The following is a 13,152-nucleotide window of genomic DNA, read 5'->3' on the forward strand; positions in this document are numbered from 1 at the left end:
CTGCCCTGCCCATCTTCTTATGATCACGTAATCTTCTTGTCTTGACGCCGCAGCTTAGGCGCAAGCTTACTTTGTCTGCCCTGTTGTGGGCAGAGCAAAGTACTGCAGTGCGCAGTCGCCGGGCCTCTCTGACTTTTCCCAGGTCCTGCGCACTGCAGTACTACTTTGCTCTGCCCTCAACAGGGCAGACAAAGTAAGCTTGCGCCTAAGCTGCGGCGTCAAGACAAGAAGATTACGTGATCATAAGAAGATGGGAGGCCCCAGACCACAACGCCCATCGGATCGGAGCACAAACTTTGTTACTTGGATAACATCCAGCAGCTAAGTTTGAAAAGGAGGATAGTTGGGGCTTCTATCACCTCCACTCTTCCTGTGATCAAAGTGCTTTTAGTTTTGGCCTTCACCTGGAAAACAAGACAAGTATACCTTGTTCCTCTCCATAGACTTGATCAGGGGTGCCAGAAAAGTCTCTCATCCTCATTAGCACCCCTATTCAGTGTGGTCACAAGAAACCCATAAGATGCTACATGTTTGTAAATGGATGGATTGCTCTTGATGACTGTTTTTTTTTTATATCTGCTGTATTCATTGGAAGCTAGTTACCATGAATATATTTTATTGCATGCCAAATGCAAATGTGAAATGGCCGAGCCTGTCTGTAAACCAGCTTTCTTTATCGCTTCATTGGGGGACACAGATAACCATGGGTGTATGCTGACACTATGCAAAAAAAAGAAACTAGCTCCTCCTCCATAGTATACACCCACCGACAGGCACGAAGTACCTCAGTTTGTGCTTAGTGTCTGTAGGAAGCGGACCTGGATTGTCAGATCCGCTGCTAACCTTTGTTGCCTTACAGGTTTTATTGTTTTTAGTAACATTCTCTTTTTGTCTTTCAGATACAGCATTTCAGGGAAACGGGGTGTAATCTCTCACCCTGCCTTCCCAGGAGAGGCGGCTGAGCGAGCAGTGTGGTGTCGGCCACATCACAACTCTCTGACCGCCGGCAGGACATTATCCCCTCACAGGTGCTCCAGGGCCTAACTGGTGGCGGTCCTAGCCAAAAATGTCCCCCTCACCCCTCTCCTCGGAGAGGGCTGAGAGGAAGACGGTGGTCCCCTGCGGTGACCTTCCCCCTGCGCTATAAGGGTTGATGCCATCTTCTGGATGAAGGATTCCTGATCCAGCGACCCTTTCTATCATGGGCCCCTGGACGATCCTCATATCATGTGGAGCCGGATTTCAAGGAAGGTAATGGATCATCGTACCTTAACTCCGCAGCGCCTGGGGGTTTGTTCCCTTATAGACTCCTCCTGCTCCCCGCAGCAGTATTCTAACATTTTTTTCCTCGTTAACGCCCCCCTCATTAAGCATGCGTATTTATCGCACGCTTTTCTCCCTCTCAAGGGGGCTCCTCTCCCTGCCCGGTGCACTCCTCTGGTGGCACAGCCAATAGGAAGTACTCCTGACTAGGATCTTCGTTAATGCCGTTTCCGGCCCTGTCAGTACGGGTGCCGAGAATTTGCATAATTACATGTCCTCCGTTAATTTAACCCCCGGCTTTGGGCCCCTACTACATGATACCGTCAGACGTGGCCAACTTTCATACCAGACCTGGACCTTGGTTAATGCCATATTCCGGTCCTGTCATTGCTGGTGCTGAGGTTTCGCATAATTACATGTCCTCTGTTAATGTAGCCCCCGGCTTTGGGGCCTTCTCCCAGACTCTGTGTAGCCACACCCAATTACTGGGTCCCCAGCCAATAAGCGGTCGCCCTCCGCTTAGCCACACCCCCTAACTGGACTCTCGGCTAACTAGGGCATGCCGTATGCTGAGGCCCTATCTCCTGGCCTATGACAGAGTGTGTCTTTTTCTCTATCCCTCTCCTGAGACGCCCCCCGCAGGGGGGACATAGTGTGTCTCGGTCTGCAAGGTGTGGAAAGATTCAAAACCGTATGAAGATTCGTGCAGTCACCAAAGGGCACAACAGGCGTCCACACTGGATCTGGAGGACACTGCAGTCTGAACAGAACAGCGCCGTCTCTGTTATCAGGTATGACCAGCCCAGGCTGGTTAATTTCTCTCTTCATAAGGGCTTAGCTCTCTCTAGCCTTAGCCCTAGTCTATCACTTATGCCCAATCTCAGGGAGGCCCATTACTGTCCCTATAATCCGTGATGCCTGTGCCATCTGTAAAACAGAAGTGGCATTCAGAGAAACTCTCTAACGCCTGGGACGAGAGCACTCCCCCCCCCCCACCCCCCCCCCTTCCCCCCTCCCCCCCTCCGGAGTGGACTGTTGCCATGTCACAGTCGGTCTCAGATCTGACTAAAGTCCTGCAGTCCCCGGTCCAATTCCTGTAACGACATCTACATTTGTCTTCTGCCACCAATGCTCCGAACACCTCTCACGGTGATTCGCATGCACCTGACCGTGACCTTCACAGGGACAAATTGGGTATAAAGTAAAGGAACCTGCGGACCCCTCTACCTTCTCCTGGAGGCACTCCTCATCCCATGCCCCTCCTCGGAGGCAGCTTTCGGGTCGGATATCGATTCCCAGTCTCAGTCTGAGTTCGGTACGGACCAGACCTGGAAGATGCAAGATATGCTCAATAGCCTCATCTTGGCAGATTTCTAAAATTCTGAACCTAAGGGAGGACGAGGCACCTGCTCAGGAGCACTCCGTTGCTTTCAAATGGGTAAAATGTCCTTCCTGGAGTTTTCCCTAATCACAGGGAAGTTGTCATGATTATGTCTAAACACTGGGAACACCCTGAAAAGCGCTTCCTGGGTAGGAAGACGCTACGCAATAAATGGGCAGAATCTCTAATGTGGATCCGCCGGCTTCTTGCCTGTCCTCCAAGACAGCCTTATCTTTACTGATCAGAGCATCGTTACAGATTCTTCAGACAGACAGATTGAATCCTTGGCTAAGTCAGCCAGATTTGGCAGATTAGAACTCCATGCCGGCATATGTCTCATGATTGCTCCTCTTTTGATGCGGCTGGTTCATCCGCCACGGCTACCAGCAACATCATTGCTATACGTCGCACTCTCTGGCTTCACTGGCTTTGCTTTCCAAGGCTGTAGACCTTTGGATCTGAACTGGGTCAAATATTTTCGGATGCCACCGGCGGGAAAAGCACCTCGCGTTCCCGGTCCAAGTTTAAATGTCCTTTTAATAGGAAACGGTTGCTTCATTCTTGAGAGAGATAGCCGCCTCGGCTGCCAGCAACATCGTTGCTATATGCCGCATTCTCTGGCCTCACTGGCTTTGCCTTCCAAAGTTCTAGTCCTTTTGGATCCAGGCTGGATCAAACAATTTCGGATGCCGCCGACGGGAAAAGCACCTTGTTTTCCCGGTCCATGTCTAAATGTCCTTTTAATAGGAAAGGTTGCTTCAATTTCGAGAGAGATAGCGACTTTCGGCTACAAAATCGACCTTCCTTCTTCTCCAGGATAAAGTTTCCTTCTGTTTTCGCCCGCCAAGACATACATCGCAGGCTCCAGGAGTTCTTTAGGCTGTCCTTTACCTACCATGCACAGGAGTGATTGTACCCGTTCCCAGGAACGTACGGTTTTCAGGATTCTACTCTATTCCTTTAGACGGACCGCTCCCTCCCTTTTTGGACCTCGAGCGGTTTACTTGAGACGTTCGGTTCTGTCTTTTCAGCTATGGTCTTCGATCCAGGAGGGTCTTTATCAGTTCTCAGCCCTTCCTTTCGACCTAGCCTTTGCTCACAGACTATTCACGTCATGGCAGCGGTCAGGGATATCCTTCTCTCCAGGGTTTTTTTCTCATATTTCCCTACTTGAACGATCTTCTGTTCAAGGAGCCGTCCCGCCGAGACTGCAACCAGAGTCTTCAGTTTACTCTAGATATCCTGGTCCATCTCAGCTAGATTATAAACAGAGAGAAGTTCTCCCTCGCCTTTGCTCAGAGCCTGGGTATACTAGGTATAACGTTCGACACGACCCAAGCCCATGTCTTCTTTCCAAAGGAGAAGGTTTTCATTACTGTGCCAAAGGTTACATACTCTAAAGCGACCAGCTTCTCTCTGATACGGTCCTGCATACGAGTTCTAGGCAAAACGGATTGACGTCACGGAAGCCGTTCCTTTTGCCCAGTTCCATGCCCGTCCTCTTCAGTTGGCCCTCTGGTCGTCTTCCCGGATGATCCCGTGCTTCTACCTCTTAAGGGGAGGGTGAGGTGGTCCCTCACCTGGTCACGCTGTCAGCATCAGTCCTGTAAAGGATGTTTTTCCTTCCTCTCTGGTGGCAGGTCTTTGCCACCGACGCCAGTCTCCTCATTTGGGGAGCCGTTTTTTCTTCGTCACACAGCGCAGGGCCACTGGTATGTCAATCTCCTGGAGATCAGGGCAATTTTCTTTGCTCTTTACCACTGGCATGCTTCCTTTCCGAGCCAGCCGGTCTCCACACAGTCCATGGCTGAGGCTTACATAAATCGTCAACGCGGAACTCGCAGCAAACAGGTTGTTAGAGGTAACAAGAATTCGGCGATGGGCAGAAAGTCATGTTTCTGCCATATTAGCCGTGCACTTTCCGACAGTAGAAAATCTGACAACCGATTTTCTGAGCCACCACGGTCCCACTTGGGTGGGTGCTTGCTCAGCTCCCTGTCTTCATCCAAATATGCTGAAATGGGGCTCTCCGGACGTCGGCCTCGGCGTCTCGGATAAACCACCTTGGTTCGTAGCCAGGTCCTGGGACCAGCTGCCCACCTATTTAGACTCACTAGTAATATCATGGTCACAATTCCAACTGCCTTATACTTTTCCGTCTCTCCACTTGTCTCGAGAGTCGTGAAAAGGATAAAGGAAGAAGTGGTCCCTATATTCCTGATAGCTGCGGACTGGCCAAGAAGGGCCCGGTGAACATGTTCATGGACGTCCCCTGGAAGCTTCCAGGCTGTCCAGATTCTCTCTCTCTCTCTCTCTGTTTAACAGCATGGCCGTTGAGGCCATAGTCCTAGAGAGGCTGGATTTTTCCCATCTGATCATTCAGGCCATTATTGGGGCCAAGAAACCCAGCATCCTGGTGTATCTACTACAAATACTGAAAAGCCTTCTTCTAGTGGAGTATGGACTGGGGTTGGTCCCCATGTCCTTTTCTCTTTCATTCTCGGTTTTCTTCAAGGTGTGGCCCAACTGGCGACTCCTTATTATTTTCCAATAGATCCATGGGTTTTTATCCTCGTCTTTTACACGCTGCAGCGCGCCACTGTTGAGTGGTCAAGACATTGCATTTTTTTCTCTTATCTGGGACAGTTGTCTTCTTAGTTAAATTTCGTCTTATCAGGAGAGTTTCCGAGGTAGCGGCATTGTCCCAACGTTCCCCCTCCCCTGATTCTATATCAGGACAAGGTAGTTCTCAGGCCTGTTCCTCTCTTTCTAACAGAGGTGGCCTTTTCATTTCTCATTAATGAAGACTTTGTCTTTCCTTCTGTTTCTCTCCGGTCCATCCCCTGGAGACATCCCTCTACAAGCTGGATCCCGTCACAGCTCTTCGAGTCTGCTTTTCAAGGGCTGCTCCCTTTTGCCAATCTGATGCCCTGTTCGTCATCTCTGAAAGTTACCTTAATGGGCTCCTAGCTTCAAATTTCACTATTGACGTGAGGTATTCCGCGTTCAGGACAACAGCCTCTTCCGGCGGTGCAGGATCTTCCAGGGGTGAAGGCTCACTCCGCTCTGCGGTGGGGGCCTTCTAGGTTTTACGTTACCAGGTTTTTGCTTCTAGTTTGTAAGACTGCAACCTGGTCATCTTTACCCTCTTTTGCGAGTTTTTTTGCGGGGTTCATACCCATGCCTCGTCTGATGCAGGCCTGGGAGGGAAGGTGCTGCAGGCGGCGGTTTTCCACCGACTGACCTGAGCTCATTTATTCCTTGGATCTTCCTGTTTCCCACCGTAGGGACTGCTTTGGGACGTCCCATGGTTACCTGTGTCCCCCAGTGAAGCGATAAAGAAAGAGGGATTTTTTGTACTCACCGTAAAATCTCTTTCTTGGAGCCTTCATTGGGGGACACAGCACCCTCCCTAACTGTTTATACCATTATTTGGGTACATATGTTGCACCATTATTTGGTCTATGTGCCTTCTTTGTTGGACTGGTACATATGTTGAGCTTTTGGTTGCTTCTCCTACTGCTTTAACGCTAACTGAGGTACTTCCTGCCTGTCGGTGGGTGTATACTACGGAGGAGGAGCTACTTTCCTTTTTTTGCATAGCGTCAGCAGAATACACCCATGGTTACCTGTGTCCCCCAATGAAGGCTCCAAGAAAGAGATTTTATGGCGAGTACCCAAAATCCCTCTTTTTTTTTTTTTTTTTTTTTCCTTTATTTTCAGATCGGCTTGCAGTTTCCTCACAGGTTTTGGGATAGTAAGATTCATGAAGCTGATTTCTTTGGTCACATTCCCCCAGACTCTAGTAAACGTGGTCTGTTTGGCGTGTTTTACGACATGGATCCCCAGGTATCTGCAATCTTTGTTACTTGAGTCTACATGATTTGTGAATCCAGCCATAGGCTAATAAACAGGTTTTCCTTCTAAATGAAAGAGTAGTTCATGGTACAGATGAGTGCTCTCTGGCTGTGCGAATTTCCCTGCCTTTCAGCATACCAGGCTCGGTTTATAATTTGCCAGGCTGGTGCGTTATCACCTGTACACTGGAAAAACCAGGAGTTCATGAAATTCGTGCTGCTTTTGATTACGGCCATACAACATGGACATCGACCATGGACAGAAGTTTCACCAAGTGATTTTTTTTTTGTTTTCAGAAATCCCGTGTCCCCATGCACAGTTTTGGTTTTTTTTCTTTATTTAAAAATTAAAAAACAAAAAACAAAAACTGCTTTACTCTGCTGGTCCAGCATTGAGTTGCTGCCTCTCCGGCCTGTGTTTTTTATTCTCTGCAGCGCTGATATCCCTATGTGCAGCTCTGAGTGGCTTGTGTTTACTCGGAGCCGCTGAGTTTTTTATTGGCTGGAATACTGACGACGCCATGTCAGCGCAGCATACAATACCAAACATCTGGCGCATGTGTATAGACTTTGTGCTGGACCCCATAAGAGTGAGTAAATCACTTTTTTTATTATTTAAAACAAATGGCACCTGGAGACACGGATTTTTATGAAAACTAAAAAAAAAACTATAACTTTTTTATGAGTTTATCGTGTCTGGTGTCGTTTTCGGGTTTTAACTTCATCTAATGTCACAAACTGAAAATACCTTTACTGTGAATGCTTGTATGTATTATTTGAATGAGCCATATGGTGGCCTTAATAGCAGTATATAGGGGAATAATTTGAATGCAGATCCTTCTTTATAGACCTGCAGCAGAGAATATGGCACCATATATAAATACTCAGATGATGGAATTGAGTAATTTAATGGTGAAACATAAAATTAAATATAGTGTTGTCTTTTTCCAAATTATATTCTTACTTGATTTTATGCTGTAGGGTAAGCATGCTGTCCTGATGTCTGTCATTACTGGAGATGCTGTGAACATCATTAAAGGCATGGATGACAAGCAGGTGGTGAAGCAATGTATGGTGGTTCTCAAGGAGCTGTTTAAGGAACAGGTGACCATAGTAATACTCATTGAGAAGTATACACTTGTAGATTGAAATGTCGCTTACACACAAAGCCTGTGAATAATGTCACCTTTACAGGAATCTATGAACAATGCTCATAAATTGGTGCAGTACAATTTTAATAAAGGCAGCAGCCAAAATCTGCTTTCTTGGCAGTAAAAACAATTAATTTTTAAAATCCTGGTTTTTCAGCATTTGTGACACATTTTTTTGCAGCATTTTTTGAGTGCACATTACATGTGTGCTTTGTACATGTTAAATAAAGTTGGTTTTATTCACCAAACCGCTGCGAAAAATGCTGTTGCGTTTTTTGCAGCAGTTTTTCCACTTTCTCTTTGCTTTCTATGAGTGAATAAAGTTGCCAAAACCCTGAAAGAAGTGACGAGCTGCAGATTTTTAAAAAGAGCAAAAGTTTTCCAATTGAGTCATGGAAAAAACAAGCGTGTGCATAGAATTTCTGAAATGTCATAACTTTTGCCGGTACTGTAAAAAGCAGCTTTTAATTTGCATTAGAAAAATGCAACAACATGTGAACATAGCCTGAGGTATGGGCGAGCCTAATCCTCACTTTTGCAAGGTTATCTTTCCCAACTTTCACTATCAAACATGCTTGTGTCCAGAATAAGGAGAAGGCAAACCGTTTCCTCACATCTTTGGTGACCGCTCATCTCAGATCGGAACAAAAGGATCAGGTATTGTAATTTAGCCTGTTCAAACCCTCAGCTCTGTCCCTTTCTTCCTCCCTAAAGCCTCCTTGCCATGTCAGTGTTTGCTGTAGGTGTGGCGTCCTTGATTTTGCACCAATTGGCACACATACCCATTATAACCAATGCTGCTTTGAACATGTCCGTGTTTTTACAAGCACCATTTATCACACCGAGACGTCTGTTTTTTACCAGCAGAACAGATGACCAGGTCCAATACTAGTCTATGGGTCCGTGAAAAACACGTGGAGCACACAGAAGACTGCTTTGTGCTGTCCATGTTTAACATTGTAAAGTATAGGAGAAGCTTTATAACTTTTATTTCTTTCTTTATCCATACCGGAAAAAGACGGATTGTAAAAACAGACACACTGATGACACCGTTTTATATCACAGACGTGTTTTGTATGGACTTGTGAAGGAGACCTAATGTAGAATTGTGAGGCCCTCTACCTGCCAAATGAAATGATCTCATTATACAACTTACTACCGTGATTAGACATCTGGGATTTTTTTTGCAAATTCATGGCAAAACACCCTTTGTGCTTGATTTTGCAGTAATGACAGGATTTAAGCACCATTTGATTGTACCCTGCACATTTACCCTTCCAAGTGATATGTTGGATGCAGGAAAAATGCCCAAGTGTAATAGCTAGACGATTGGGTCAGAGCATATCCAAAATGATTGGTCCCAGGATTCAATGGTTACTACCAACCAAGAGTGGTAAAAGGACAACAGATGAATTAGCAACAGGATTATGGCTGCCGACGGCTCATTGATATGCAGCTTGACTAAAAAAAGATAGTGAACTTGGCACTGAGTTTTATCATTTTAAACCATTGTCACTAGAGTTGGTGAGAATCCATTCCAATATCTTATTCCATGGGATGTGACAGCGAACGATGGCTGCTGGACATGAGAGGGAGTAAGGCCTCTTACCTGGCGGCATCCATGATACCACTTTTGATTAGTCTCCCTGGCATACGTAACATCACACCAAACTGGCTAATCAAAAGAAAAGTCATGGATGCCACCGGGTAAATGGCTGTACTTCCGTCCAGCAGCCACAGTCCACTATTGTGGTCATGGGTATGGGACATGTGAATAAATGTGCACCAACTCTAATTACCATCAACTATTACATATGTGAATACATTTACCTATTTGTGGCTATTGGTTCCCAACATTGTGGCATATCCGAGAAGATAAAGCCCTAAATGAAAACCGTGTAAGATCGGAGAATAGCCTGCACCTCTGAGCACTTTGTGGTTTTTATAGACTTTCTCTCTTGAATAGAGACTTTATTCAAATTGGAAAATTAATTGTACAAACTTCTTTACTGATGCAGGATGTACCATCCCCAGTGAAATACTTTGTAACTCGGTGGTCTAAAGACCCTTGGGCACAGATGGCATACAGTTTTGTGAAGACAGGTGGCAGTGGTGAAGCCTATGACATACTAGCTGAAGATATTCAAGGAAAAATATTTTTTGCAGGCGAGGTGAGAAACCTAACAAATATTAAAAATGAATGCTTCTGATTATTCTTTGAAATTGTTAGCCTTTGTAAGTTTCTGTCAAGAACTTGCAACCTGGAAAGACCACTTCACATAAAACCGCTCTGAATGGTTTTAAGCTTTTGCAACAAAAAATAACCAGTGAAAATGTTTGTCTTTGAGAATATTTAAGTTTTTATAAACTTCCATGCTTGCAGGTATACACCATTTGTTGTCTAAACCACACCACTCTTCAGTCAGTGTTCTGAAGCTCTTAGACACACAGAAGAGTGGTGTGTGTTTGACAACTGCTGCTTCAAGCCTGCTAGCATGCAGCAGCAATTGTATCCTGTATACAAATCTCCAAAGCAAGGAATAAGAAAAGTGTATGTGAAATATTCCATCTTTTCCTGTAGTATGTTGACTTCATGTGACCGCATCTTCCACTGGATGTAGACTTTGTGATCCCACTGTCAGCCTTGACACTGCAATAGTTGGAGCTGACAGATTTAAAGTGATAGCTACGGGCTCCAAAAGCCTACAGTGCCGTTCTAAAATGGTACCTCTTAAGGCAAAGTTTTCTATTGAAACAAAAAAATGAAGGTTGTCCTATTAAGGCATATTTGAGGGATCCTCCTAGTTTTAGACTGCCCTCTGGGAGCTCGAACCGTAAGGCTGGGTTCACATTGCGTTAGTGGCAGTCCGCTAACGAGATCCGCTACATAGCGCCACTAACGCAATGTAACGGATCCGTTAGCGCACCCATTTTTGCATTGCGTTAGCGATGTCCCGTTATTTTCTGATGGACCTCGAACGCTGCTTGCAGCATTTTTGGGTCCGTTCTCGCTAGCGCAGATCGGGCATCTGCGCTAGCGGGATCGCTAAACGCAATCCATTTTTGTACATTGCGTTAGTGAATTCCGTTTAGCGCATACGCTAACGCAATGTGAACCTAGCCTAAGCCGCTCTCTGTAAATTGCTTCCATGAAATACTGAAATGAAGTGGCCTCTCCCCTGCAATACCATCTGATTTGCAAGGATTATAGAGGTCAGCTTAAAAAGATCATCTTCCTGGGAATACCATTTAAAACAAAAGTTAATAAAGGCAACAAGAAAAAAATTGTATATAAAAAAAATAAATTTGGCATAATGTATATTTTTAATTGTCTCCATATTTTCAAAAATCTGGTGTGTTTTGTCATTTTACAGGCCACAAATCGACATTTTCCACAGACTGTCACAGGAGCCTATTTAAGTGGCGTGCGAGAAGCAAGCAAAATTGCAGCTTTTTAGATCAAACGTCACTTTTTTCTTTATCCATTTTTATATGGCTTTCAAGGAAAAAATGTTTGATCTATCTATATTTTAGAGCAATTGTATTATACGTGGCCGTAAGGCTCTTTGATAACACTACATTTTTTCAGTACATTTGACAGATGTACAAACATACTGGTCAAAACTCTGCCAAAAGGACACATTTTCTGTACCTATGGCTAGAAGAACTATAAGCACGCTAGACCAACTGCAAGATGAACATAGCCCTAATCCTACAATGGCTGAATATTGGACATTTTGGATTGTATGTTAATTGTTTTGAATAACTGTTCTAAGGCTTCTCTTAGTGGCACACTTAAACAAAAACTCAAAGGTTACGCCTAAGATGTTATGTTTTTGTTCTTTTGTTGTATGTTTTAAGGGGTAGCACACTAGCTGAAAGATTTAACTGGCCTTTTAGGTACTATGGTAGCCTGTATAAGAGAATATAACTTGGAAGTAAAATACTGCTCTATCTTTTATACACCCCTAAGCAGGTAATGAACATATCCTATGAAGACCAAATTATGAAACGAAGGCCTTATAAGTGCAAGCCGCCAGATGTTGCATACCCTTTCAATGTCTTATAATTTATTATTGTAGTATCCATATAATTTAAGATGACCACTTCCATAAGTGTAAATTATGTTTTTTGGTGACAGAAATGTATATTTTGTAAATACAACTTTTTCATTTTTTTTCACATTTATACATTTTTTGTATTGTTATAAAAACAGTTTGTGGGTCCTAAATTCATATTTCTGTAGATCATATGCAACAAAATAAAAGCAACATGTTACCATTTTAAGAGTTAGTCTAGTTTATTAGAAGTCAACATGAAATAACCCCTTAACGACCTGAGGTATTTTCATTTTTTGCTCCCCTTCTTCCCAGAGCCATAACTTTCTTATTTTTCGATCAAAATGGCCACGCGAGGGCTTGTTTTTTGTTGTACTTTTGAACGACACCATTGGTTTTAACATATCGTGTACTGGAAAACTAGAAAAAAATTCCAGTTGCTGTGAAATTGCAAAAAAAGTGCAATTTCTCCTTCGCCTCATTGGGGGACACAGACCATGGGTGTTATGCTGCTGCCACCAGGAGGCTGACACTAAGTTGACACAAAAAAGCTAGCTCCTCCTCTGCAATATACACCCTCGTGCTGGCTCCAGGAGAACCAGTTCTTGCTTAGTGTCCGTAGGAGGCACACAGGTCTGCTATTCAGACCGAAAGCTCTTTATTATTTTATTTTTATCTTTTTAACCAATTTTTACATTTTTTCAAGTGGAATGAAAGGGCGACAGATCCTTTCAAGGTTCCGATCTTCCCGAAACATCAACAGTCAAGCACGGGGAGTGTCGCCTCCCCGTATCATCTCCTGCGATGTGGGATGCCAAACCTGGGCTAATTTTATTGCGGGCTACACTTCACTTCAAGGGCACCGATCTCCCAGCACCCTTAACGGACGAGCACATGGAGTGTCGCCTCCATGTATCCTCTTCCACAGCCAGGCCTAATGCTGGGCATTCGGCCCTGTCCCATCCTAGGGGATTTAACCCCTTGAATGTCCAGTGGCCCCTTTTTGGCGTCCGAGTAGCCCCCACTGCACCACCACTGTTAAAGCAGATGGTACAAGGAGGCAGACGGTCCTTCTCCACCTCCCTATTAAAGGGATGGTGGATTGAGGGTTACCCCTTTATCCCTGCACCGTCCAAGACCAGCAGCAGCGTCAGGAGGACCTGCTAAGTTTGCTGGCTTACCTGCCACCCGGCAGCTTCTCTGGGTAAGTGTCGGGGCTGGAGGGCTCCATTCAGGCGGTCTGAGGCGGCGCTGGAAAAGGGCGCCCATCCTGGCAGCGGGGACGCGCATACGGCCCCTTCCTGCCGGAAATTGTCCCCGGCTTTGGCCCTTTACTAGGCCACAACCCCAATCCCCGCCCACGCGATGACACGCTGCGGAGGCTCCGCCGACCTTTTGTGGTGCTTCTTGCACAGAACAAGAAACGTCTCTGATATTCTCGG

General features: G+C 45.3%; 1 protein-coding gene across 2 annotated transcripts in view; it reads left to right on the top strand.

The window, feature by feature from the left end:
* The window catches only part of KDM1B (lysine demethylase 1B), a 114,254-nt gene extending 102,315 nt beyond the window's left edge, over positions 1-11,939 (top strand). For both annotated transcript variants that reach the window (XM_069730845.1, XM_069730846.1), the window contains 4 exons: positions 6,368-6,493; positions 7,483-7,605; positions 9,671-9,823; positions 11,027-11,939. In XM_069730845.1, the coding sequence (XP_069586946.1) occupies positions 6,368-6,493; positions 7,483-7,605; positions 9,671-9,823; positions 11,027-11,110 (486 nt within the window). In that variant the 3' untranslated portion in view covers positions 11,111-11,939. The remainder of the gene's footprint in view (positions 1-6,367; positions 6,494-7,482; positions 7,606-9,670; positions 9,824-11,026) is intronic.
* Positions 11,940-13,152: the final 1,213 nt, after the last annotated feature.

This window comes from Ranitomeya imitator, chromosome 6 (genome assembly GCF_032444005.1).
Source record: "Ranitomeya imitator isolate aRanImi1 chromosome 6, aRanImi1.pri, whole genome shotgun sequence".
Taxonomy (NCBI): domain Eukaryota; kingdom Metazoa; phylum Chordata; class Amphibia; order Anura; family Dendrobatidae; genus Ranitomeya; species Ranitomeya imitator.